The sequence below is a fragment of the Anopheles maculipalpis genome, chromosome X (genome assembly GCF_943734695.1).
Source record: "Anopheles maculipalpis chromosome X, idAnoMacuDA_375_x, whole genome shotgun sequence".
NCBI classification, from domain to species: domain Eukaryota; kingdom Metazoa; phylum Arthropoda; class Insecta; order Diptera; family Culicidae; genus Anopheles; species Anopheles maculipalpis.
The window spans coordinates 17,533,850-17,561,233 of NC_064870.1; the positions used below are offsets into that span (position 1 = coordinate 17,533,850).

The window sequence follows — 27,384 nt, forward strand, 5'->3', positions numbered from 1 at the left end:
GGAGACCGTATACTTATTCCAACTACTTGACGGCAGCTGCGCTGTCCGAACGAATGGGAATTCGTACCTAAGACCTTAAAGTTACGAGAAAATCTTACTTTGAAAAAGTAAAAATCGATGGAGCTAAAAATTACAGTGAACAGCTACGGACACTACTTTAAAAGTTGGCTTCCAACAGGATTGCAAAATACATGCAAGTTTCAGTTTAAGGATAAATTGATTGATAATAACTCAGAAATTGTTCGACTTTTTAATTAACACTTTGTGCATAGCGTTGTTAGTATTAACAAAAGTATACCTCATTGCACTATATTAGAACAACTTAAAAGCACAGAGCATACAATGCAAAGATTCCGCTTTCATCCGGTTCATGAATTGCTTATTGGGGATTATAGCATAAGTTATAGTAGAATATATTAGTATAAGTTAACAGGACGAACGAAAGATAATATATATAAAGAGGAAATATAAGGAGTAAATGATGTACTCTTCGACCAGAACTCAACCGAGTAAGACGTGTTTTTGCGCCCCAACCGAAATAGAGCTATTGAACACATCCAATTGATATAGAAATACTTCACAGGATTTGCACAGGATTTTGGGGCGGCCCGGTGGTGTAGGCGACAACGGCGCCGGTCTTCAAACGGCAGGACCGGGGTTCAAAACCCATCCGGACCGTCCTCCCGTAGTGAGGACTGACTAACCAACTACGTGATATCGGCAGTCTAGTAAGCCATTTCGATGGCCGGCATGACCTTAGAGGTCGTTACGCCAAGAAGAAGAAGATTTGCACAGGATTTGCAATCTAAAACAGGCTTCTGGCGTAAATAAATGAAATTCCAAGTTTCCAAGTTCATGGAAAGAATCGATAGTGATTCAATTTCGTAAGGTACATGGAACACTGAAAAACTGATTAAATATTCAAATGAAAATATGTTGCTAATAAATGAGCAATCATGACAATACGGGAACGTTCTATAATTCTTAAGAATACATCAATGAGCAATCAGAACATCGAGGCGTCATAAATTACGTAACGCTCAAGCGTGGGGGGTGGGAGGGTTTGGCGGTACACTCTAGCGTTACCATTTGGGCTAAAGAGTAAGGTCGGGGTCATACACAACCGAAACTGACCGAAACGTAACATCCTAATGTAACGCTTAAAAATTTTCAATACATATGTCCTACTCAGCCATGTTCACAAACGACTGTGGAGCCTATATTGCAACTTGCAACTTGTGGGCCTATATTACTCTTTAGCCATTTATTTAAATAATATTACTATGTCCTACGCATAATGGCCACAATATGCCGTGATTTTTCACACAAGCCTGCATGATATGAATCCCGTACACCTTGTGGGCCTTTATTACTCTTTAGCCCTAAATTCGGCTAAAGTTTACTAGCTTTCGGCTAAAGTTTACGGCTAAAAAGTAATATAGGCCCTCAAGTTGCACGCAGCAAACTCACATGCAAGCTCCACAGTCGTTTGTGAACATGGCTGAGTAGGACATATTGCAAATATTAAAACTGTTGGTTTATAAAATCCAAAAAAATCTTATTGTAACTATTTTAAATAAAGTTTTAGTAATTCAATCCACTTTCTACTCAAATCATGATTAAAAATTATTTTTTCTGTATTTTGAGCCATTTAAATTAAAAAATAAGGCTCATTATAGAATTATTTCAATTACAGTATGAACTGTCTCGTTTAAATTCTGAAATAAGTTAGTAAAATGTTTTTATAAATTAGTCTTATAAATAAACTAGCTTTTGCGACACATTACAATCATTTCAAATAACTTTCCTCATTTTAATAATGATTTATTTAAATAATATTTTTATGTCCTACGCATAATGATCACAATCTACCGTAATTTTTCACACAAGCTTGCATGAGATGAATCCCGTACAACTTGAGAGCCTTTATTACTCTATAGCCCTAAAACTATATTAAAACTAGTTAACATAAGATTTCATGGATTTAATAAACCAATAGTTTAAATATTTTCAATATGTCCTACTTAGCCATGTTTACAAATGACTGTGGGCTTACATTTAAGCTTGCATGTGAGTGCGCTGCGTGCAACTTGTAGGACTATTTAGCCTACACTATTTAGGGCTAAAGAGTAATAAAGGCCCTCAAGTTGTACGGGATTCACCTCATGCAATAATATTTTTATGTCCTACGCGTAATGGTCAATATCTACCGTGATTTTTAACACAAGCTTGCATGACATGGATCCCGTCCAACTTGTGGGCCTTTATTACTCTTTAACCGTTTTTCTGGTTGCCTGGGTCAGAATTTCAATAAAAAGATAAACCTTTACCATGTGGTACTCACTTGCAGCAACCTTGGTTATCTTTTTCTGTCATTAAAGTCATTGCTGCATTCCACGGTGAATATTTATTTACTTGTTGTGAATTCTGGATGGTATCGGTATATCTTTATGAGCAATTAGCATACATGAGTTCGTGCATTTAATGGAAACATAATTATTCTACAGCAATGGGTGTTATCTTTAATTTAAGTCGCAATCATTACCTTGTGCTCGGAATTGTGTGCGGCTTCCTGTTTAGCTACTATTCACCGCACGATTATACAGAATACGTAGCGGAATGCCCAGAGGTGACGGAAAATGCCGATACACTGCTAAACTTGGAGCACAACAACGAATTCGAGCCACAGCTCAACCTAGACCAGAAGCCAATGATAGCAAAGAAGACGGTAAAAAACATTATACGTCCACGCTATTATTATTCCGAGCTAGGAATCAGAGAGAAACTTTTCGTGGGCGTGCTGACAACGACGGAAAATGTGGACACGTTTGCAACCGCAATCAATCGTACCGCTGCTCATCTGGTGAACAAAATAAAATTCTTCATCCATGCAGACAATGTTAAGTCAAACTTTAATCTGAAGAATATAGTAGGATTTACGGATACGCGAGAACATCTGCGCCCGTTCCATATGCTCAAATATCTCGCCGATAACTATCTGGATGAATACGACTTCTTTCTGCTGCTAACCGATACGACGTACGTCAATGCTCGCACAGTGCGACAACATCTGCAGCATCTAAGCATAACACTGGATGTGTACATGGGTACAAAGCTGGACGACAGTGGGTATAACCGGGAGGATAGCGAAGAACCTACGCGTAACGATTATTGCGATCTGCATGCGGGCATTATACTGAGTAGTGGTGTGATTAGAAAAATCAGAGCGAATCTCGATTGGTGCGTACGTAACTCGATTTCCAACAACCACAGCGCCAACATCGGGAAATGTGTAAAATATTCAACAAAAATTAATTCATGCCATCAGTCCTGGCAGGGTATCGATGTATCTAGCTACCATTTGAGTAGTTACAAAATTTATCGCGACTTCCATCTGATCGCCAGGGAGGAACGGTTCAACAGCGCAGCCATGATCTACCCTATTACCACGACGGACGATTTCTATCTGCTGCACGCATATTTCTCCCGCTTACATCTGAAGCAAAACAGTGAGGTGAAGCGTACGTTGCTTGAGGAGGCGATGCAAATTTCCAATGGTACGCTTTCGAACGACATCCTTGAAGTTCGATGGCCGCTAGGAGTTCCAAAATCGAATCCACCCGAATCGCGACACGATGTTGTACCGTGGATAGCGCTAAACACTACACACTCGTTCATGTGGAATTCCGAGGTAAACGTTCAACGGTTATCAGCGGTCGACGAGGAAGACATGCGGAATGTGCTGAATAAAACTGTACTAGAAGCGACGCGAAACAATCCGGATGCAGAGTTTCGAGGAATTCACACCGCTTACAAGCGCTTTGACGCTGTCCGGGGGATGGATTATCGGCTATTGCTGAATTTCTACGACCGACGGTTAAAAAAGATGGTAAAGAAAAGCTTTGAAGTAATTAAACCGATTAGTTTGATCGAAATAGTTCCCTCGCCGTATGTAACCGAAAGTACACGCGTGGCGATATTGTTGCCAACTTTTGAAGATCAAGTCCTCGAAACAGAGCAGTTTCTAGAGAGTTATGAGAAAACGTGTATGGACAGTCAGGATAATACGTTTCTTATGCTAATTTTTATGTACCGCGCTGAAACACCCAGCAAGGGCGATGAGGATGTGTTTCTTCCGTTGAAGAATATTGCTTTAGCATTAACGGAAAAGCATAAGCAGGATGGATCAAGGGTGGCTTGGGTTTCGATTCGGTTGCCAATAGAGATTAGTTCGAAAGTTAGTAGCAACAATCATTACTATAGCTCGTTTTACGGTCCTCACACACGCATGAGTTTTGCTGCCGTCGATCTAGCATTACGGAAGATAGGGCTGGAAAGCTTAGTTATGTTATGTTCAAACGCAGCATCGTTTCGTCCAGATTTTCTTAATCGTGTCCGGATGAATACCATCCAAGGATTTCAAGTTTACAGTCCGATCGGCTTCATGATGTATCCCTGTGAGTGGACTGGGCTCTGTAAACCGTGTGAAAACTGTGATGTTGGTCAAAGTAGCGGTTACTTCGATAGGGGTAATTATGATGTAGTATCATTTTACAGTAACGATTACGTGTTTGCACGCAAACAACTCGAACAACTATTACCAATTGTTCGAACCGATCGAGATATTGAGAATTTAATAGCAACAAATTCCACACAGTCCGGTAATAGCGGTGCGATATCGAACATAATAGAGCTATTTACGTTGAGCAACAGTAAAATACACGTGCTGCGAGCAATTGAACCGAACCTTCGCTATGGGCGAAGTATCAGTAATGTATTATCTAACGATCCTTACGGAGAACTGTTCGCTAAATTGCAATGTTCGGACGAATCGGACCGTAGACAGTGCATTCGAATTGCGTCAAAGAAACAGATAGGAGATGTGTTTGTACAATACAGTAAACAGTTCGAAACCCGCGAGGTTGTGTAGCCAAAGCATGTATTAACTTCACAAGCAATCATGTTGCGCAAGATGATTCACAAGCCATGTTTTTTTCAGTTCAATTTTCATTTCTGCAACAGTGCAACAATTATTTTTATTTTTTAACATTGACCATTATGCTAACAAATGAGAAATACAATTCTAACGCATGATAAGATAGAAAAACGTGCAAGGGGATTTTTTATAAATAAAATGTCCTGTTGTCAAGTCAAATAAATAATACGATAATAGGACTTGTTAATTTAACGGTACCGTTGTCACGCTTAACGCGTTGTTAACTGATTCAAACTGGTATAGTTTGAGAAATGCAATTTTTGTTTCTTTGTAAGTATGTAGTTAAGTAACAAAATTTGCATTTTGAACTTATCATGACTATTTCTTTTTTAGCCTTGCTTTTCCACTACAGTGCAGCGAATATCCTTCTTCGTAGTTGTGTATCACTGCAAAGAATCATTGTGTTGATAAGCAAGTTATCGCCAAGGACAATGATTAGCTGTGATTTCCTCTCAAGCGTGTGTGAGAAGGGACAATATGCTACTAATAAAATAAACATAACGAACATTCTGATTTTCCCGACATTTAAACATTCGTTTCAATTTTCGTTTCCGATGACTATTATATTGGTAGTATAAGCATCGATTGCTTAAAAAAATATTATAGCATAAATTTTAATGATTGTCATTATACCCATTCCAAACCATTGTTCGAAACCCGCTTCTACCGAGTAAAAGTCATAAGCTAAAAAAATCTCTCACCAATACCAGTTGAAAACTCAATAAATGAACCGTTCTATGCGGGAGCCGTAATGCGACTGACTTTATTCCAGCAAAACCATTATATATACATATGTACTAATAAAGGATTACGGCCTGGCCGTCATTACGAAATAAAAAAAAAAACATATGTAGTGATACTTTGGCCTGATTATCTCTTACGAACGGAAAAGTCTCAAGACAAGCTTATAAAATAAACTTGCATTATGAAACCGTTCTTGTGACAGGAAAAATTTCGATAAGCATTTTAACCTGTAAAACTTTTGTGTAAAACCTTTTTGATGTGTTCTCGAGGTTGTTCTTTTCAGATTTAAGAAAAAAAATTCGTGTATCGAAGGATTTTTTCCTCGATAATCTTGATGAGATTGAACCAAAGTTTCCATCTGTAAGGGCAAAAAGACTCACGCCAAAAGAAATGTAGGCTGCCACGCTGCGGTTTCTTGTGGGCGGGAGTTACCAAAATGGAACCGGGAAAGATTTTAATATAGCAATTTCTCAACCAGCTTTCTCCGTGGCATTTACCAAGTGATTAAATGTTTTGGAAGAAACGTTTCCGCCCAAATACATTTTATTAGAAATGGAATCAAATGAGCATTCCGACGATACTTTTTCAAGATCCTTTTTCTTTGGGAAGATCCTTTCTGAAGTAAAATACTCACATTTTGGAACTGCTTAAGAAAACGAACACAGGAAAAACACAGGACCGAGTGAGTTTGGCGCCTTTCCGTTTCAAGTAGGTGACGAAAAACAGTGACAAATACGAGGCTACGTTTGTGTTAGAGAATAAAAATTCGTGGCAAAGTTCAAGGTAATTTGCCTTCCGTTAAGTTTTTTTTTTTTCAAAGAGACAATACAAACGGCTGTAATAATTCGAATGTTCCGTTTTTGACCACTTGTCTTGATAATTTGTATGTGATAATCATGCATTTTGTATTCCTATTTCAACAATTTCAATACCATATGGGAGAAAAAAGATGATGATGATGCTAAGAAAGCAAGTTCACGCAACATTTTTTTTACATTTTTTTTAATTTTACACATTTTTCCCTTTAGCGACATCTGCCGAGTCAAACGGTTTTTGTGTTTTGATAATATCGGTCGCTCGAGCGGTCCTTTTGACCACTGTCAGGCCCGGTCTTGACGAATGATGAATTTGACGGAATTTTGCGCACCGGGTGCTTCTTGATAACAAAGTATTAATGGGGAATTTGTTATTTGGGAATTATTGGTAGACGAAGTATATGACATTCTATTTGTATATAAACATAAACCTAGAATTACATACGGAACGAAACGTGCATCTGAAATAGCTAATTAAAGAATTAAATGAAAACCAGATGACAAAAACTAGTTTCTATAATATACTCATCTTATTATGCCTGTCGCTAGTGATCTACTACAGTCTTAATGTGTACTTCATTAACAATCTCCAATCAACAGTGGCGCAAGATAGAATTCAGCTCGCTGACCACGATGTGCTAGAATATGCGGTCGAAAGGGGAAAGTCAATTGCTAACCAAACTGCACAAAGCAAACCACGTTCCGTGCAGAATGCAATAATACGTAAAGTTAAAACATTAAAACCGGTATTTCGGAACAAAAATCCTAAATATGTAGGTATAAAGCAAACCCTTGTGAGCTGTTTTCTTCCGAAGTCGTACAACTTAAGTAATGTATGGAGAACGGCCAACTCGGTATGCGATTCGTCATAGAATACGTTCCAACAAATTTAATTATTCTAACATATTCTCGATCTTCATTTTCAGTGGCCCAACGTGAATGAGGTGTTCCCCGTGAAGGATAAATCAATCGGTGCTGTCATCAACGCTCTCAGCAAGGAGTCTATTCACAGCATTAAGAATTCTCGCCGAGGAACACAGCTGAAACTGGTGTTAGAACTTACCGGTTCGCAGTTTGTGCTATTCAAGCCGAGCTGGTACACACGCGAAGATATCATCAACGGTACCGTGTACTCCGGCAAGGATAGACATAATTCCGAAATAATCAGCTTTCATCTGGCTGCCATTTTAAACCTTCGCTACACACCAATTGTTGCTGGGCGAAGAATTTCGCTTCGCAATAACCTACAGTATGCGGACGAAGCACTTCGTCAGACAATGCCAGGTAGGAGCGATTTGTAGTGCCTCATATTTTATATCAAATATTAATTTGCTTCTTATTGTACCTCCCTCATCAACCATCCAACACTGTAGTCATCAACAATCAACAATGTGCCTACGGATTTTGCCATTACTGTAACAGCGATGAAACAGTATGCGACGATCCAACGACCGGAACCCTTGAAGGGGCCGTGCTGCTTACCATTCCGGGGAAAATAGTCAAATACAGATCGCCGTGGCAGCGCACCTACAAGGATCAGCTGAAAGCCGAATGGGAAATGAACGATAATTATTGCGCGCTCATAAGGAAGAAACTGCAGTTTGATGTGCTGCTTGATCTTATAGATGCGGCAATATTTGATTTTCTTATTCAAAACGGGGACAGACATCACTACGAAACGCGTGAAAATCGAGTACTGTTGCTCGACAATGGTAAAGGGTTTGGAAACCCGTTCATAGACCATATCGATATCCTTGCACCATTGTATCAATGCTGCATGTACGTATACAGCTGATGTCCTCTTTCCTTTATACTGTTGAAAAATTTAGTTTGAAGATCTGGGTTTATTTTTTGTTTCGATTTTCTCTTTTTCTCTCTCTCTCTGTTTTTAGCATTCGACGCACAACATGGGAACGATTACTGATATTCTCTGGAGGCGCACTAACCGAAACGCTTGAAGAATTGAACAAATTAGATCTTCTATATCCACTAGTCATCAACGAACACTACACTGCTCTCGAAAGAAGGTTACTATACGTTTACAGTACGGTTGAGCTGTGTAGGGAAAAGTTTGGTAATAAAATATTTAAGTAATTTTATTTCTGTTACCAAAAAAAAACAATTTTGCTCAATATTCTTGCCCTCAACTTCACTCTAAAGGCGCTTATAAACGAATGCAACTTCCACTCAATCTTAACTTGTTAAATCGCAGTTCAGTTGTGTGAAACTGAACTGACAAAACGTCAAAACGCGTTTTTAAGATGCCATTTTTCTTGGCGCAACTAAAATTTCACTTATAAAATATATAAAATTTCACTTGATTAATATATACTTTTAATCAGATTTTTTATTTATACCTTCCTATCGACAAAATCGTCGTAAATCCGCCAACTACTAAGGCACTACTAAGCCAAATTTGTTTGACAAAAAAAACCCCTTAGTAGTGATTATTAAGGCAATTTTGTTAATAGCCTACTGTAAAAGCCTTTTGTCATTCACCTACCCATGTAGATCATACACATTTTGTATGGGAGTTGGTATTTTACCGTATTATACAGCTACCATCTTCTGATCTACTCGTCGTATATGCATGAAATTTTCCAAAAAAAAAGAAACTATTTTTGTCGAGGTAAAAACATTTAGTTGAGAATTTAAAAAATCTTTTCATTTTTCACTTTTAAAGTTGTAATCTCTTTGGATCTACGATAAACAATCGTTCGCTGACTAGTGTTTTTACTTGAAAATTGGAAATCTTTGTATTGTAAAACTTATTTATTTTGTTTAAATCAGTCATACAAATTCCGAATGCGAGGCTCTTGTTGTGTAATATAGTGGAATTAGAATATGACTTGAAATATGATCATACATAAAATTTTTAGATAATCTCTCCTTTTTCTGTTTTTAAATGACTAATCCATTCCATGGTGATCAATCTTTAATTTAATTTAATTTGCAACTGAATAGTTATTTTTTGTAATGGAAACCTGTTGTAGAAGAAATTCTATGCGTGACCGGCATACGTATGCGGGTGAAGATATGTTGCCCGTCTTCACTTACGTGTGCCTGTGTTGTTGCTTGAATTATACAAAAGTTAGTAATCAGCGATTCGTTTGAATTGCTTGGAACCAAACAAAACCTTATGAAAGATAATCCGACACTGCTTCACCTGCAGGGTATCCCAGCTAACACGTTCGTATGGTTTTTTGTAGTGGGCTGAAATATTTTAAATAAAGTCCTCGTCCCGTGGTTTTTTGGCGCTTGCCCATATGTTTTTGTTCTCGTCCAGAGGTTTTCTCGCACGTGACCTTATATTTTTGTAAAAAAAAACTTTAGCAATATTGTTGGGATACCCTGTAAAATAATTACTTGACTTTCGTAAAAAGAAGTAACAACATTACGCAAACTTATTTTGATGGTAATTATTTACTTTTTACAGTTACTTAATAAAACTATATAAGTTTTTTTAAACGGCAAATGCATCTTTCCATACAATAAGTATGTTTGGCGTTTGATAGTCTACTGTAAATATAGTTGATACAAGCTGTGAAAACAAAAAAAAATTGTTAGAAAAAGATTTTTTTTAATGCTCAACCAACATTTATTAGTTAGCCAATAAATAGCCTCAGCGTTCTTGAAAATTTCATGCAAATACGACGAAGAGATCGATTATAGTTATTAGTTTTCTTATCAGGGGAAATGCAAAGAGCCATACAAAATGTATGACCTACCCCGAATATGTGTAAAAGGGTTGTATTTTTGGTCATTTTAACGTAGGGTAACAACGCTGGCTCGTTAATATCTCACATTTTTGAAACTTTGCTGTCAATTGATGAATTTTTGTGTCGTTAATGAGACCGGAGCATTCGCTTTTGTTATATTTTGGGTGTTATTTTCCGATGAAAGAGTATGAAACGAGTATTAAAACTTATTAATTTAATTTTGCATTATTTTTTCGATCTTTTCCCGCATCTACAATTTGCATTACGCATCTGCATTTTTGGACAGTTCTTAACATCCTGTTAAATTTTTGTCTGCTATGTATGAAAGTCACAAGTTCAGAAATATTCAGTTAGCTGAAATTAATGTTTCAAATGAATGAAACTTTGCTATAGTTTACAAGCGCTCTAACTGTGTTTGAACCCTTCTCCGAGCCGGTAAGCCAACGATCCTCGAATTCGTTTGCCTCTAAGGGCGAGCCCGTTAGGCAGCAGTGCGGGTTGACGAACGTATATTCCCCTCCTATTAGGTGTCCAGGCACGAAAAGTAGCTTCGCTATGCTTTGGTAAGTTCACACCAATCCATCCTGCGGACGATAGTAATACATCACAAACGGTTGTATGCTTCTCCAGCTCACCGTGCACGAGGATGTCCGGAAAGCATTCCAGCGGTGGAAACTTTTCCAACCGATCCGTGCTGCCAAACGGTACACCGAGTAGTTTCGAACCAAGCAGTGCCTTGTACAGCGTAGAAGCATCCGATGTGTTACAAATAACTGTAGGAAGCGTGTGTGCAGAATATACGATGGCACGTATTGAATCTGGACCTTCGACAAAATCGAAGCGACCCAAGCCGCCCAGGAACAACGTCATGCCTTTTTTAAGAAGGTACACCCTTGGTCGTATCAGCTGCTTCGAGGAGGTAAGAACGATTTCCTCCGTTGTAAGCAGATCCAGTATTTGATCCGGTTGGACGACACCGGGCGTATCGTAGCACCATTTGGAGTTGATATATTTTTCGCTCTTCTCGTTCAATGTAAGAATGGGTGTCGGTGCTCCACTTCTTTGCGTCAAAGAAAACTGATCAAATGTTTCTTCTTGCTCTTTTTCAAATGTTCTACCTATGTGGCCGATTAATGTCGCGTGCTTGACATCTTTAGATCCTCTCGACTGTTCACGTCTCAACTGTGCATTTGCCCTTTGCAGATACCGTTCATGTTTCAGTCGATTCGTTCTTAAGTATAGCCGATAATCTGATGGACGCAGGATAGGGAATTTTAGCATTCGTATAGTTGTGCCTGGCCATGGACTAGCTGTAGCTTTCTGAACCAAATCGGTCGCTTGAACCTTGCACAAATCAGAACGAAGTAGAGCATTGAAAAGTGTGCTTTTTCCAACATTTGTACATCCAACCAGATAGACATCTCCACGGGTTCCCCAAACATTGTGAATTTTCGTAATTAATTCTTCTACACCGTATCCAGTACTGGCCGATATGAGGGAGACGTGTTTGATGTTGTTCCTTGCAAATCCAGACTCGATGATGCTCCGGGTCAAACATTGCCGTGCGTTCTCCAGATAGCCAGGACAGTCCTGCGGTAAAAGGTCGATTTTATTCCCCACTACTATGATAGGTCTTTGAGGGCCCAATATTTCGGACAGCCCGGGCCATATCGAGCAAGGGAAATCCAAAATATCGACCATCAGAATAGCTAGAGCTTTCTTTGATTTTATCGATGATAGCATTTGTATGTAGTCATCAGCAGAAACCGTCACATTGATTGCAATGTTGTAGTGTTTCAAAAAATGACACCGTTGGCAAATTGTCGTCTAGAAAAAGAAAACGATAAAAAATACAGTCAGTATCCAACTTACGCGGTACTCGAGTTACGCGGAAATGAAAATTTGACTTTACTTAGGGGTGTTATGAAGATTTATTTCTAGAGTAAAAACAACAACCCGTGAGCAAAACAAGCATGCTAAAGAATTAGCATGTTACATACAGCTACCATCTTCTGATTTACTCGTCGTATATGCATGAAGTTTTCCAAAAAAAAAGGAGACTATTTCTTGTCGAGGTGAAAACATTTAGTTGAGAATTTAAAAAATCTTTTCATTTTTCACTTTTAAAGTTGTAATCTCTTTGGATCTACGATAAGCAATCGTTCGCTGACTAGTGTTTTTACTTGAAAATTGGAAATCTTTGTATTGTAAAACTTATTTATTTTGTTTAAATCAGTCATACAAATTCCGAATGCGAGGCTCTTGTATAATATAGTGGAATAAGGATATGACTTCAAATATCACATAATGATCTCAAAATTATATTAAATTTTAGCTTAATCTCTCCCGCTTTTTGGCTTTATTTAAGACTAATCTATTCCATGGTGAGCAAATGCTTTAATTTGCAGACGAATATTTTTGTAAAAAGAGCTTGCTTTAGAAGAGATTCAAGGAAAAGATTAATAGTATGACTGTGCAAGCAATAAAACGGAAAATGCATATTTCCCTACAAACAGTGCAGCACGCTACTATAAATATAAATGTTAAAAGCTATAGAAACAAAACATAAAACATAGAACAAACAAATAGAAGAAGGTTTTTTTATATTCTCAACTAAACATTATTAGATCGACAAAATACAAAATCCCATACAAAATGTATGACCTACCCGGGTAGATGGTTATAAAGAAGTAAGTGTATATTTTTAGTCATTAAAAGAATGGTTTTAAAATGTATATGAGGACTGGATCTTTTCATATCAAATATAAACAATGTGTCGAGCAATTATCAATATTCGCGGAAACTTGAGATACACGGATTTCTCCGGTCACGATTGTGGGGAAGTGACTGTATACGCCTTTGTCGACATCCGCTTTAGCAACTTACCAGTAACTGCTCTTTCGATTTTCCTTTAAACAGTTGACTAGGCAAATAGCCGGGAATGCTAGGTTCTATGCAGTGTAGCAATCCGCCACATCCCCCGCATGGTATTGCCGAGGGCGGAACGGTTGTATCAGGGGTGCCATAAAAAGATCTGCTGTCCTCGTCATTCTCATCGTAATACTCATAATCCGACATCCATTCACCAGTAAGAGCCTTACCTTCCCATTCTGTTACCGTTTCATCACTTTTCGGCACTTTACGATTGATTTGTTTGTAAGGCATTTGAATGACCGATGAACTGCTGCCGACATCATCGTAACATTCGCTTCGCTTGTCGTACAGCTCATTGAATTGTTCCGCTTTCAGTTGCTTCATAGCTACCGAAAACGGCCTGATGTCGCAAGACTTTCTCAGGTCGCTAGTTTGCAGCTGTTTTAATCTGGATTCCATGATTTTATTCTGTTTGTAGCCCATTTTGATCGTGTTGTTGTCGATAAACGAACTATAAACAATCTTATCTTTCCACTTGTTGTAGACTTCATCTGTACTGTTCAATTCCGTCGATTCCGAAGCAATGGATTGTTGCGCTAGATTAATGTGGTTTAAATGCAACTGTCTCACCAAAGGAAGTATCCTGTTTCGAAATACACCGGATTTTAAAACGCATCGAAACATATTGAGGCGTTCTCGCACATGTAAACTTTCCCTCAAGCAAATATGACAAAACAAACCCAGAAAGCCGAAAGTGATGTAGACCAAGATAAACACATCAATGGTTTGGATAGGAACGTTGTGGCGGCCATGTTCATAACAATTGTTCAACAAAATCAATGTGAATTAAAGAATACATGTTGGGGAAAAGCTCTGTCTCGAAGTGGGTAAAGAGACTAGGTGAGCTCTTAGTTTTAGCACCTTGGCTATATCGAATGAGAGTTTGACAGGAGTGGGTTTGATTGTGGTATGCACATTTTCATTGATGTGTTGAATGAAAAGCACATACGCTTGCAAACACATATACCAAGGTATTTATAAAATTAAAAGGTAGAGTTATCTAGAACAAATTGACGTTTCGCCACATGACAGAAGTATAACAATGTTTTGGTCGGAGAAGCAGTTTTCTGTGCTGGTAGAAAGAGAATATCGTGTCGTTTGATTTGCGTGGTTCTTTGCGTCTAGTTTGAAAACAATTAATTCTTTTCGATTTATACATTAATTGTTCGTCATTTTTGGTTTTTAATTGCTATTTGCCATGTGCTTAAAGTATATTTCATCCTTGGTGTTTTTTTTTATCTCATTACACTTGCGAATAATCTAATCTCATTACTGGATAGTTTTAATTAGATTAAGTTTAGTTTAGTTTGCTAAAATTTTATTCACACAGTTAGTTATAGTGTGTATTTTGCCATCTTTACTACAATAAATGTGTTTGTTTATGTTTTGTAAAAACAATAACAAACCTGACACATATATACCAAAAATGTCGATCTGTCAAATTGACAAAAATTCACCTGGTATATTATAAACACCTTGAAATATACTGACAAACGATCGAACCCACTCTTATCAAATTGCGTTTAATTTTCTACTAATTATTTTTTTTTCAGTTGTCAAACCGTTTGTGACGAGCCCACCTAGGAACCCTCATTACCCAATTTGCAAGATTGTTCGACCAAAAATCGTGTGACCGAGCAGTGAGACTAGTGTCGTTGCTCGGTGGCATGTCACTAGTTGCAAGGGAAATATATGGGATTTAACAAATGAGGTTGACCTATAAATGAGGTTGAAGCTATAAATTGAACTCGCTTGTATAAACTTTCTGGAAGTAGCAATTTAAATTGTGAACAGTCGAATTCATATGAAACACAAGAATACAGTTCTTTAATTTGTAAACAAGGATACTTTTTCATTGAAATCAGCACAGCAACAGTAAAACAGTACAACTATAAATGCAAGCGGTTTCTTATGTTGAGCCAAACAGTCTAATTACCATCACAGAGGAAGTTTAGTATTCCTGTAGTACGGTACGGGCTGACTCCAGCTTAAAGGTGTGCCTCAAGATACATCGGGGTTATTGTAAGCACCTTGAATTTTGTTCTTTGGGCCATCAGTGCCTGACAGTTGTATTGACATTTTGCCAGAATACCGCGTTTGTTTGCAAGGCTTTGTTTTTGCCTAAACAAGAACTCTGTGGTAAACATTGTGAAATCTTTTAAACCATCGTGATCATCATCACAAGTCGATTATTTGAAAGGACCGAAAGCAGCAGGAGGTATACGATTGTATTATTATATAAGCTATTCTTTAATTAACACATTAGCCGTGTTCGGTTCGATGTTCCTAAGCTGAGTGTTCTTCTGTTTCAGCTCCTTGAAGTCTGCTGGTGAAATAAAATCTTATAATAAACTCGGGAATATTATGGGTCAATCAGTTAGTGTTATTCCAAACGTTGCTGCTTCGGCAGTCGATGCTTCAAAAAATGCGACGAAGGAAAAACCCAAGTGCAAGGCTTGCTGTGCTTGCCCAGAAACGAAAAAAGCACGCGATGCTTGGTATGAAAGTTATTAATAAGTTATATAACAATATTTATATTAATGAAACGCCTTTGCCTACTTACAGCATTATGGACCATGGGGAGGAAAAATGTGGTGAACTGATCGAGAAACATAAACAGTGCATGCGAGACATGGGCTTCAATATTTAATCCTTCATGTGAGCTTAACTAGAATAACAGTTGCATTGCAGATGACAACAAAATGGTCATTTGTTCTTTGTGTGGAAACACACACAAAGGAAAATATGTAAATTTGTATGCACATTAATTAATGCCATTGAAAATAATATAATTCAGTAATTAATTATTTAGTTGTTGAAGCTTTGTTCTCCGCCGTTATTTTCCTCCTAGCTTTGCAAACGTTTTGCTTTTTTGCGTCCCAGGAACTAACAGTGATTACTCCGGGAGCAGTGCAAGAGCTTCTAGTTTTATGTTTAGCAAGCGCAAAATTATAATTTATGTTTTTTGTGAAATGATTATGTAGCAACAGTAACGTATAGCCGTATTAAAGTTTGTTATACGTATTAAAAGAACCGATCAGTAAATTATCATGTAACATGTGACGACTACGATTTTAAATTGTTTCGATGACTATAGCATGGATGTGTTCAATCAATTTTTATTATAATAGAATGATTTATAAGAATAGAATGATTGATTTTGGATTCTGGATACATGCACGAACAAGTTGTTCCAAGTCTAACTTGGAAAGCTGGTTAATGTTCTTCAATGGCATCACATAGCCTTGGCCGGGGACGGCCCGGTGGTTAGGCGACAGCGGCGCCAGTCTTCAAACGGCAGGACCGGAGTTCAAATCCCATCCGGACCGTCCCCGCGTAGTGAGGTCTGACTAACCAACTACGTGGTATATCGGCAGTCTAGAAAGCCATTTCGATGGCCGGCATGACGCTAGAGTTAGAGGTCGTTACGCCAAGAAGATGACGAAGCCTTGACCTTTCTGAGGTGGTCCCGCGTCCTGTACTATAGGATTACAAAAAGGAATCTCTTTCCTTTATGTTTAAGTATGTTCAAGAATATGACTGCTTAACTATGTTCTTATTATGCATGGAAGTGAAGGAATAGTATTCTACTCAATCACATTTTGCATACACACAGTATGAGTGTAATTTTGATTAGGAATGGGCTACATAAGTCCGAGAGTTTCCATCTGCTGAGCTGAGGACAAAAGAAGGATGAAAAGTTACCCGAATTGTTTTCATAGTCACCCATAAATTTGTAAAATCCGTTCCAATTAGCACCCTGCACATGTATACTGCACACACAGGTTGCTGTTAAAATGACATTTGAAATAATTATACCAGGGATGTCAAACTCATTTTGGCTCTACATTTTTTCATTCGACAATTTGATCTTGAAAAATAGTCACGTTTTTTTCAAGTGTGCGGTTATAAACGCTCAACCCTGAGTAAAAAATACAAGGGCGTTCACATCTTATTAAGTGAAGAAAGAGCCTTTTTATAGTTTTGATTATTTAATTTTCACCAGGAATAACAAAAACACACACTTAAGCGGTTTTAACACCGAAGATAATTATACCGGTTGTTTTTGGATTCTATCTGTCAATATAAGTTTATGACAGAAAATGCTGTCCGCTCGTGTGATAACACATTTGTCCGATTTTGTATTCCTGAATCAAAATTTGAACAGAAAAATAGTTTTTCGTGGATACGCGCGCAAAAAATTACAAAAGACAAACTACATGTGTTATTTTGCTATTTGTGTTTGACAGAAAATACCATGCATCTTGTGTAATAGCTCTTGGGGGAAAAAATTCTAACTTTCTGTGGTTCTCTTCAGACTTTAAAATGACGGTTTATCAAAGATAATGAAACTCTCTCTCTCATTCTAACTCACTTGTCATTGTTAATGACTGCCTGCTCGGCAACAATAAGCAGGTTTTTGGAAAATTTCTTTCGCATTGAAATGTTTTTGATTTGGCGAGAAAGCTTCAGTTTGCAAAAAATTTTGGTTCTGTTCGGAGGTTGAAATTATCGTTGGTTAAAATTCCCAAAAATAAAGAAATGATTATAGATTTAATCGAAGGTTGTAAGTGCATGCCATGTATTTGGAATAAGCAAGATGCTAATTACAGCAATGCTTTTGCAAGGTATAATGCCTTTAAAGAAATGCTGCAGATAATGTAGAAACACGAACCAAACGCAAAATAAAATAAACAACTTAAAAAAATGCATTTCAAACAGAAGAACGAAGGTGGAAAAAAGTTCAAGAAGCGGTGCAGGCACTAGTAACTACACTAGATTTGTTTAAGTTTTATAAATTGTTTGTTGTTGTTTTTTGCACCGGTGACAGATTTTGCCACAATGCTGAATTACGATTTACAGACCGGCATCATTCCGTCAAACCCGTTTTGAAGGATAAATGCCTTAGCCGATGACAGTTTTTTCTATAAAGCTTGATTGATAAGAGTCTTTCGAATTCATTGATAAGAGTTCGAGCGAATTCATTTCGCCAAGAGTTGAACCGTAGAGTTGGCAACGAAATTTATACACGTAAGTTGGCAACCGGCATACTCGGGTATTCCATACGTTTTGACCTATACAATCAACAGTTTCCGTAGGTAAAAAATACCGTCTATATATTTATATTCTTGCGAATCTTTGTGAATCGGAATGTTAAATGAATATAGAACTAAGATGCAACATTTTTATATCACACTTATTACAATACAAAAACACAAGCAATAAAAATGCATTGTATTACAATCTATTATCTACATATTCAGCATAATCATACTTGTTAATTAATTATTTATTTATTGATTTATTGCTTTATTTATTTATTTATTTATTTATTTATTTATTTATTTATTTATTTATTTATTTATTTATTTATTTATTCCAACAAATTTTGTTCCTTTAGTACATCGGAAATATATGTTATTCATTCATTGTGTTTTTTTTGTCATGATAAAACTAACGATCCATGTAAAACTTTAAATCGATTGAATTTAACAAGAAAATAAGCACAATACGGAAAGAACCTAAAATTAAGGTCAATACAAGCAATTAATAATAAATTATTGCAGTTTAAAGTTAAAAAAATAACCGTGTATCCGGATGCTCACTTGAAGGTAAACGTGTACAATTTTCGGTTTTCGTATGTAAACAACAAGGGATATACATAATAGAAGGAAAGTCGTCTAGAGCAAATGGCATTTTTCGATTAAAGAGTAAGGCAAAATTAAGCATCATGAACGTTCATGCGCGAAAAGATTCCCTGGTAACAATCCTAGAGAGAAAATACATGAAATTCTTTTTTTTCTGTTCACTCGGCATTTACCGACAGAGGTTGGTCTCAATAATTTGTCAACACGGCGATAGAAACTACCAGTTTCACGTTCACGTTTAAGGTTCGACATGTTAAATAATTTCACAAATTACAATTTCCCTCGAAAAACGAACTTGACTTGCAGAAATATGAATTGAATTTGATATCTTTTGACAAAATGCATCTTTATATAAAGCAGTGTTTTGTCTTCTTCTTCTTCTTGGCTTAACGACCTCTAAGGTAATGCCGGCCATCGAAATGGCTTACTAGACTTGCTAGTTCCACGTAGTTGGTTAGTCAGTCCTCACTACGGAGGGACGGTCCGGATGGGATTTCAGCCCCGATCATGCCGTTTGAAGACTAGCGCCGCTGTCGCCTACACGACCATACCCCTAAAGCAGTGTTTATTACTTAAAATCATTATTGTAACTTACTTTACTCTTTCACGGTATGTACTTGAAGCAAAATATCACCGGTGAAGAAATTATTCTCTGTACCCTGTTTCAAATATGGTGCAAATGCTGGTACAATTACGTACATTTACGAGAATGATTGCATGCACCAAAAATTAACTCACGTTATGATATTTTCATAATACTCACTTGCCACAAAATTCGCAAAAATAAATAGTAGACACTCCGCTTGCAACACCAACATTAAATATATTTTGTACCTAAACGGATTTTACCAAACATTTAAAAAATATGTTTGAACGCATTTGTATATACGAACTGCTTGAAATCTTGAAATCAAAGTTTTGTATGTTTTTGGGATGCAGGTTTTTATTTTTGTCATTTGATGGTAAAAACCAAACACCTTATGTTTAACTACTATAAAAATTTAAACACACACAGATTTTCGGTCAATTTTTCGCAAGGAGGTTAAGAGATGTTCTGTTCCACAGGTTTATTCTATTCTCCCTCTTTTGACAGCTCGCACACTGTCTCTTCTTCGGTCATCGTATGTGTCAAAAAACCAAGATGCTCACAACCCAAGGTTATTGTAACCTCAAGATGTTTACAAAATATAATTTTCCTTTGGTTTTCGTGCGCAGAAAATAGGTAATTTCATAAAATAGTAATGTAGAAATGTTTGTTTAGATTTTTAACTCAACCGGCTAGTATACATTTTCCATATCAATCGCACCGACTTCCGTAACTATTTTGGAGGATTTTGTGTCTATTTTTTCTGATTCGCTAAAGTATTGGGGGTTTTCCCTGTAAAGCCTGGGGGTGATTTCCCTGTAAAGCCATCCTGGAAAATGTTTGCTTGGGGACCAGACACACCAAAATGGGTAAAGAGACTAGGTGAGCTCATAGCTTTAGCGCCTTGGCCATATTGAATGAGAGTTTGACAGGAGTGGGTTCGATTGTGGTATGCACATTTTCATTCAACACAACACACCACATACGATTGCACACATATGCACTGACAAAAGATCGAACCCACTCTTATCAAATTGCGTTTAATTTTTCTATAGCGCAGTTATCGTATCGTTCGTTTATTAAGTTTATTATGCATATTATTTACCAAATTACTGCACTTTATGGTCAATGCAATATTTTGGAAGATCTTATTGTTTCGGTCAAACCTGGAAGAACAGTGAAACAGTCAAAGAAGCGCTACGAAGCGTTCCATTTAGATGTTTCGCTTCGGTGTGTTTCGGTTGTGTTTGGCCCCTGAACTGTCGAAACGTCAAACACTTTCAACTTTTTTAGAGTGCGGTTGTCAAATCGTTAGGGATAACCCACCTCTATAATATACCAAATCTGATCTAAACCTTGGTCATGTTTGATCTAGAGCAATCGTGTGTGCATGCACGCGACCGACCACAGGTTCTTTGGTGTGTTCGCAGTGTGATCGGTGGTGCTCGTGCTTTTGTACGAAAATTTGCAAATAAATGTGCTGAATCAGTGATTATTACGTGGAGCTGCTGCAGGTGAATTAAGCTTGCTTCTTGCGCGAAAATTAACAAACCTCGCGTTAAATTGCCGTTCCTAAAACGGTAGGTAGGATGCATGAATGATTCATCTACACATATGAGAACATTCCATTGCTAATAATATAAGATAGCTAACCTATCTTTGAAGGCCTTCATTTAGTCACGGTATGCATGAAATACGAAGTTTTTCTTTTGTATACGAGGCTGCAGATTTTTTTTGTTAAATAATTATCATCAAAATAGTTTTATTGCATGCAATTCATTACGTTCACGTTGCTTACGTTGTATTCGCTCATTTATTATTTCTTTTCTTTTTTGTTGAACTGCCTCATTTTGTGGCTCGAATATGATATAGTGTGCGGCAAACTGTGCTAAAGATTATCGCTTTCCTGCATTTATCGTAAACATCTAGCAGTGCGCAACAATACAATCTGAGTTTGAACAATATTATTTTCACCCAAAAAGGCAGAATCATTTCCAGACGCTTCACCGATATCGATAGAGGGAATCGATATAATGGGTAAAAGGCAGCGCAGTGACTACCGTGTGGATGGTGGAGGCTCCTCAACGGAATCAAACGATGAAACCTTGCTCTCCACCAAAATGAACGGTGGAGAAGTTTGTACACATGTACAGAAATCCATCGATCTCAACACAATACGGAAACAAATCAAAACCAATGACGGTTGGTACCGAAAGGTTTGCGGCAAATGTATGGATGAGCCAGCGACACATGGTGGTAGTCAGATTTACGACACATCGAAAGAGTTCAGTGATGCTAGTTGTGACAAAACGTTGTGGCTTTGTCTCAAGTGTGGTAGTCAGCTATGTGGCCGGAAGAAAAATCAACATGCTTTGCAACACTACGCAGTAAGTTTTGTTTGTTGGAGGTGGTGGGTTTGTGGGGAAGGGAGGGAGAGAAGGGGGTGCAATCATAAAAAAGAACATAAAAACCGTTTCGCTTTTGTGTGCGCCGTGTCAAAGGTTAGCCTATAGGCCCTTTAATTGTAGTGATCGAGAGTGAGAGATGGAAAACAGAAGCCAAAAGGATCAACGGTGATGTAGGGATTCGAGAGTGAGAGATGGCAAGCAGAAGTGAAAAGGATCAACGGCGAGTGAGAGACGAATGAAAGAGAGGGCGTTACAGGGTTTACCTAGTCGCTTTGCAATTTCGTCGGCCTTGATGTGTTGGGCAACCGTTCAACGGTTTCTACAGACTAAAGCAGCCGTTCAGCAAAAAAAAATAAATTAAAATCCTTGCTAATATCAGTAGGTTGGGATAGACGACGTTAGTCGAAATCCCAAGTAACATCCCGAAGTTATGCCGGAGTCTTATCACACTACCATAATTCTCATTTTACCCCCTTGCATTGAACGCCAGCAGTAAGAAGACGAAGGCCTGCTTGCATTCTTCCTTTGGCCTTAAGGAGAATAATCCACTCAAAACGGAACTCGAGCACTATTGGAAACAATCCCGGTTGTACTATTTCCTGCTAACAATAGCAACCGCAACCTGATAAAGTCTGTAGGCCCAACTTTGTTACAACTCCTTGGACGCAAACAGTATTTACAAAACGCATCATACACTTACGTAAATTACTACATAAAATTACGATAACGTGTCAATGAAAGGAAGTATTGCTTCGAAGTGAATAAGAGTTATTGTTTCAATTGCCAGACGTACACCGTTGTACCATTTCAGTACATCTGGGATTTTAGATAGATATTCGGCTTTTCTAAAATGGACTCCCGAATACGCCCGATCTCGCTTTCCGTTTTGAGTTGATTATTCTCCACAAGTACTAAGGAAGAAAGTAAGCAGGCCTTTGCCTTCATACTGCTGGCGCTCAATGCAAGATGTTGAATGAGGTTTATGATATTGTGCTTAGACTTCGATACAAAAACCAGTTTCATTTGTTTTGGATCCTGTGCTCGGCACTAATTCGGTAACTAAGGTGTAAATGATTGGAAAAAATATTAAAAACACTTTTTAACTCTTACATTGCTCAAGGTTTTGACCAAAAGTGGTTATATAAAGTAATTTTATGTTGCTCATTTTTGTTTTAAAGCTATCAGTTTTCGACGTCACTTGAAAATCGCACTCCAATCACACAAGAAGAAAACGCAAATGAGCGAGCTGTCGAAAATGCAAATTTTTCATGTACCAAATTTTGCTGCCGTAAGAGTGATCGGCACAAACCAAATCGGATGAAAGATTGCAAATGGTGCAAAATTCGCAGTTGATGAGTAAACATTGGAGTTTATTTTAAGAAGTAATCAAAAGAATATTTGTTTCACGAGTTGTTCATAAATATTCTTTGTTTTGCTAACCTGCGGAAAATGGGTACAGCTACTCTATTTCTGTTTTTGTCAAGCAATTCCATCTGAATGTATTTCCGATCCTTCCATATGATTTTAACACTCGAAATTCTCACAAGCTCTTGGAACGCAGTATTACACTTTTTATTGCTTTTAAAATGAAGTGAACTATTAAATTAATATTTAAAATACGGTTCCTCTGCAATTAAATGCTGTTATTATAATTATAGCAATAATTATGCACTTGACAATACGGCATTGTACCGTCATAATTAATTATAATTGATAAAATGATGCACTTAGCTTGGCACAAAATTAGAGGGGACCTGTAGGTCCATCGAAAGAATTAATGAAATGAAATAAAATATTAAAATATATAATCGACCACCGGGTGGTGTAGGCGACAACGGCACCGGTCTCCAAAGGGCAGGACCGGGTCTGAAATCCAATGCCATCTTGTTTACATTTCATCCTGGTCCAATTTGACATTTGTATTGAAAATCATAAGGAAGGATTGAAAATACATATAGGTGGAATGAAATTGTTCGACAGAAATGGAGAAATATATCAGAGTCGACGGTGTATTTAAATCGTAAAGTGACTCAAAACCCTGAAGTACGGAGAGCGAAAAAGAAGGAACAGGATGAGACGAGATCTAAGAGAAAAGGACAAAGCAGGTCTGACGGTAGAGTTTGAATCGAGTGTTAGGCTGACTGATTGGTGCCCGTGCGATTTTGAGTTTTTAATAAAGCAGTTAATAAAGATAAAAAAAGGAAAATTTGCGCGAAATCACGACAATAATGTTTTTTATATTGTTTTAGACGCCACGGTCGGATATGCATGCGCTTGCGATGAATACAACCACGATGGATGTGTGGTGTTACTCGTGCAACGTTCCAGTAGATCCGTATGCAAAGCCGAAACTTCTCGAATTGGTGGAGCTCATTAAAAGAGAAGTAACGAAAGTGAGGTTCACCGATACGGCCGCTCAACCTAGCGTGGCCGGGCTGGACGCACATTTGATCAAAACAACGGAGTCAGTTCGAAACATGGTAATAAATGTACGTCAATCAACCTTAAACAATTCGTACGATGTGCCGGATGCTGCCAAGTTCGACTCCAACAATCAAACGTACGTTCATAAACCCGGCAACAATGGGGCTGGGTCCGGTGGGACCAACGTTGCTGCGTCCGCGATACGCCATCCGATGCCGGCACGAAACATAATAGACACGCTGCCACGTGTCCGTGGATTGTCTAATCTGGGCAATACTTGCTTTTTTAACGCCGTTTTGCAGTGTTTGGCACGCACACCTTATTTGCTGCACATTTTGCAGCAATCAGCAAAGGAAGGCGAGAAGGTCCACATACCGGGTGGGATGTTAAAATTGCCGGATGGTTCCGAAATGTCTGTACCATCAATCGATGGAGAACTGTTCAGCTGGCGCAGTCTTACTGAAGCTCTAACCGAGCTGCTAAGCGAGCTGAATACTAATTCACTGGAACCACTGTCGCCGAACCGTTTGCTGCAGGAACTAACCAGCAAATGGCCACAGTTCGATGGTGGCGATCAGCATGATTCACACGAACTGTTGCGTCATCTGTTGGAAAGCGTTCGAACGGATGATTTGCGCCGCTACCAGTCGGTAATACTGCAAACGCTCGGACTGGAAACACGCCAGCAGCAGCAAAACGTGGACAAAACACAAAAAGCATTGGCCAAGTTTTACAACGAACAGATATCCCAATGGGTGTTCCGTCCCGAGCAGGTATTCCGAGGTTCGCTCGTTTCGACGCTAACTTGTCAGGATTGTCACCATACGTCGTCGCAGCACGAATACTTTCTCGATATCTCGTTGCCGGTTTGTGTGGAGAAACCGCAACCACCGATAAGACGTCGCAGCAGTCCCGAGCCAGATAGTAATAGCACCGGCGGCATTTTGACGCCATTGTCCAATGCGAGAGTGGGGACAGCTATAGCTAGCGGCGGGTCGTCGGTATCGAAGTCTGCTAGCAAGAAGGAACGCGAATTGAATAAAAAAGCAAAACGCATTGCAAAGCATCAGAAAAATCGAATTAATCTATCGTCGGTTGGTGGAATGGCGCCGGCTGGCGGTGATACGGTGGGTAATGTTGGGGAGGACAGCGAACCCATGGCACACATGATTCCGCTGACGGATGATGATCCAACATTCCTGCCGGATGGTGCGAAAACGAACGACGAGGAAGAATCATCGGGCGAGTCGAACGAACCGTCCGATGCTGATGTGGAGGACAATGATGTAACGGATGATCCGTTATCGAAGCAGGGTTCCGTATCGATTGTGGATCAAAACGGTAACCAGTTACGTTCGTTGCCGGAAAAGGTGGACGATACGCCAGAAAATCTTAACAAAGAAACGGATGGTAGAAATATCGTATGCGCTGTTGGCATCAGTGTACAGCGTGCCGCACATGTGGCACGGCAACTTTCGACTGGAAATGGTGGTAGTAGCGAAACAGACGAAGACACTGCTAGGCGAAGAGAAGTGCCGGGATGTGGTGGACGGGAGGAAGGTGACGATGGGTCCACCACGACCAGCAGTGAGCCAAAGCGGGGAGGCCGCCAGAGAACGTTTAGTCATGCGGATTGGAGTAACACGATCGCACCACGCTATCAGTGCGAGGATGGCGAATATTCGATACAGTCGTGCTTTAACAATTTTACTGCTGTCGAACTGATGACCGGCAACAATAAGGTGTGTTGCGAGGCGTGCACGGAACGCATCAACGGAAAGGGTGGCAAATCGGTCAACACAAACGCGACCAAGCAGTTTCTCATTTCGCAACCTCCCGCCGTACTGATACTGCATTTAAAGCGCTTCCAGGTTGGTCTGCGAAGTGTGTTTAAGAAGTTGAACAAGCTCGTCTCTTTTCCGTTCGTACTCGACATTGCACCGTTCTGTGGTTCGAAGGTAAAGCGTGCGTCACACATACGACCCGGACAGAAAAGAATACTTTACGCGCTTTATGGATTGGTCGAGCATTCCGGCTCGATGCACGGTGGACACTACGTTGCGTACGTGAAGGTACGCCCCACATTCGGTCCCGAGGACGAACGGTGGAAGTTCATCCCGCAGGGCACGAAAGATGAGCTGGACCGGAAGTCGGAGCAGGAAATGGCCAAAGAGCAGGCATTACGCATGGGAGCACATGTGCGAGATAGTGACGATTCGCTCAGCTCGTCCCATTCGACCAGCGATAATGAGGATAGCGCCCAAAAGTTGCCACGTGAGCAGAACAAGCAAGACGTGTCCGAGATTGGCAACGCTGCCAAGTCAACCGAACCGGTACCAGATGTCGAACCACCGCCCGGTAAATGGTACTGTGTCTCGGATAGTTACGTACGAGAGGTAACAGAGGAGAGCGTACTGAAGGTGCAGGCGTACTTGCTATTTTACGAGCGCATATTCTAATTGCGTATATACGCACTACACACACATACGTATATATACATAAAACAAGGTACTGCAAATGATAGCGTGCGGCGTCTCGCCCCACGCTATCATTTGCATTTTGCTGTATATATATATACGCACGGATATGTGTTTCTTTTCCTTTTTTTATTATCATTTGCGTAATATTTATCGCTCTCAGGATTTTTCATCAACATCTAATAGGGCAATTCGGGATAGGCAATTGGTCCAACCCAAAGTAGTATAACGGTACTTTATTTTTGTCGTGTCCGGGCACACTACGTTTTACGGGTAGAAGGTTAGAATGATCTCTCGCAGTATCTTGACGAACACGCTTGCCGTTGTAATATCTACCTTCCTTTCACCTTCCTCGTTCAGTTGCTGTAGCGCTTGCTGCAATTTCTGCTGCAGGTCAGCCACCATCTTCTTCAACACGGTCACCTCGTTGCTTGCCGGCTTTTTCCGTTCTGTCATAAACGTTGCTGTAATCGTTGCCATTTTGTAACGCACACGATATTAACGATGCTCGCAATCCTCTCTACAGTTTATAATGATAGACAAGCGAGAAAGGATTGTTACACGGCGAAAATTAAGTACCGTTTTAGTTTAAAAAAGTTTAATATCGAAGGTAAAACATAAAAAGCTGGGCAG

General features: G+C 39.0%; 5 protein-coding genes across 5 annotated transcripts; 4 read left to right on the top strand and 1 right to left on the bottom strand.

The window, feature by feature from the left end:
- The first annotated feature begins 2,469 nt into the window (after positions 1 to 2,469).
- LOC126568494 (chondroitin sulfate synthase 2) lies at positions 2,470 to 4,930 on the top strand. The gene has a single exon (XM_050224984.1). The coding sequence runs from the start codon at positions 2,510 to 2,512 to the stop codon at positions 4,928 to 4,930; it is 2,421 nt and encodes an 806-aa protein (XP_050080941.1). The 5' UTR covers positions 2,470 to 2,509.
- A 2,073-nt stretch (positions 4,931 to 7,003) lies between these two features.
- Positions 7,004 to 8,656, top strand: LOC126557867 (glycosaminoglycan xylosylkinase homolog). Its single transcript, XM_050213779.1, has 4 exons — positions 7,004 to 7,409; positions 7,482 to 7,839; positions 7,929 to 8,334; positions 8,448 to 8,656. The coding sequence occupies exons 1-4, from the start codon at positions 7,053 to 7,055 to the stop codon at positions 8,647 to 8,649; spliced, it is 1,323 nt and encodes a 440-aa protein (XP_050069736.1). The 5' UTR covers positions 7,004 to 7,052; the 3' UTR covers positions 8,650 to 8,656.
- A 2,023-nt stretch (positions 8,657 to 10,679) lies between these two features.
- On the bottom strand, positions 10,680 to 13,832 carry LOC126564107 (nitric oxide-associated protein 1). Its single transcript, XM_050221044.1, has 2 exons — positions 13,161 to 13,832; positions 10,680 to 12,101 (listed from the first exon to the last, which is right to left on the bottom strand). Exons 1-2 carry the CDS (start codon positions 13,830 to 13,832, stop codon positions 10,680 to 10,682), a joined length of 2,094 nt encoding a protein of 697 aa, XP_050077001.1.
- A 1,728-nt stretch (positions 13,833 to 15,560) lies between these two features.
- Positions 15,561 to 16,019, top strand: LOC126561650 (cytochrome c oxidase copper chaperone). Its single transcript, XM_050217933.1, has 2 exons — positions 15,561 to 15,706; positions 15,774 to 16,019. The coding sequence occupies exons 1-2, from the start codon at positions 15,573 to 15,575 to the stop codon at positions 15,856 to 15,858; spliced, it is 219 nt and encodes a 72-aa protein (XP_050073890.1). The 5' UTR covers positions 15,561 to 15,572; the 3' UTR covers positions 15,859 to 16,019.
- Positions 16,020 to 21,475: 5,456 nt separating this feature from the next.
- LOC126567728 (ubiquitin carboxyl-terminal hydrolase 16) lies at positions 21,476 to 26,733 on the top strand. Its single transcript, XM_050223999.1, has 2 exons — positions 21,476 to 21,829; positions 24,100 to 26,733. The coding sequence occupies exons 1-2, from the start codon at positions 21,476 to 21,478 to the stop codon at positions 26,731 to 26,733; spliced, it is 2,988 nt and encodes a 995-aa protein (XP_050079956.1).
- Positions 26,734 to 27,384: the final 651 nt, after the last annotated feature.

What these genes read in the sequence shown, in the direction of transcription:
- LOC126567728 (XM_050223999.1), top strand. Translation starts at nt 21,476, where the DNA reads ATGGGTAAAAGGCAGCGCAGTGACTACCGTGTGGATGGTGGAGGCTCC. An exon ending in ATGCTTTGCAACACTACGCA is followed by an intron (nt 21,830 to 24,099) that starts GTAAGTTTTGTT and finishes ATATTGTTTTAG; the next exon opens with ACGCCACGGTCGGATATGCA.
- LOC126568494 (XM_050224984.1), top strand. Translation starts at nt 2,510, where the DNA reads ATGGGTGTTATCTTTAATTTAAGTCGCAATCATTACCTTGTGCTCGGA.
- LOC126557867 (XM_050213779.1), top strand. Translation starts at nt 7,053, where the DNA reads ATGACAAAAACTAGTTTCTATAATATACTCATCTTATTATGCCTGTCG. An exon ending in TATGGAGAACGGCCAACTCG is followed by an intron (nt 7,410 to 7,481) that starts GTATGCGATTCG and finishes CTTCATTTTCAG; the next exon opens with TGGCCCAACGTGAATGAGGT. An exon ending in CCATTGTATCAATGCTGCAT is followed by an intron (nt 8,335 to 8,447) that starts GTACGTATACAG and finishes CTCTGTTTTTAG; the next exon opens with CATTCGACGCACAACATGGG.
- LOC126561650 (XM_050217933.1), top strand. Translation starts at nt 15,573, where the DNA reads ATGGGTCAATCAGTTAGTGTTATTCCAAACGTTGCTGCTTCGGCAGTC. An exon ending in AAAAAAGCACGCGATGCTTG is followed by an intron (nt 15,707 to 15,773) that starts GTATGAAAGTTA and finishes GCCTACTTACAG; the next exon opens with CATTATGGACCATGGGGAGG.
- LOC126564107 (XM_050221044.1), bottom strand. Translation starts at nt 13,832, where the DNA reads ATGTTTCGATGCGTTTTAAAATCCGGTGTATTTCGAAACAGGATACTT. An exon ending in AATCGAAAGAGCAGTTACTG is followed by an intron (nt 12,102 to 13,160) that starts GTAAGTTGCTAA and finishes TTCTTTTTCTAG; the next exon opens with ACGACAATTTGCCAACGGTG.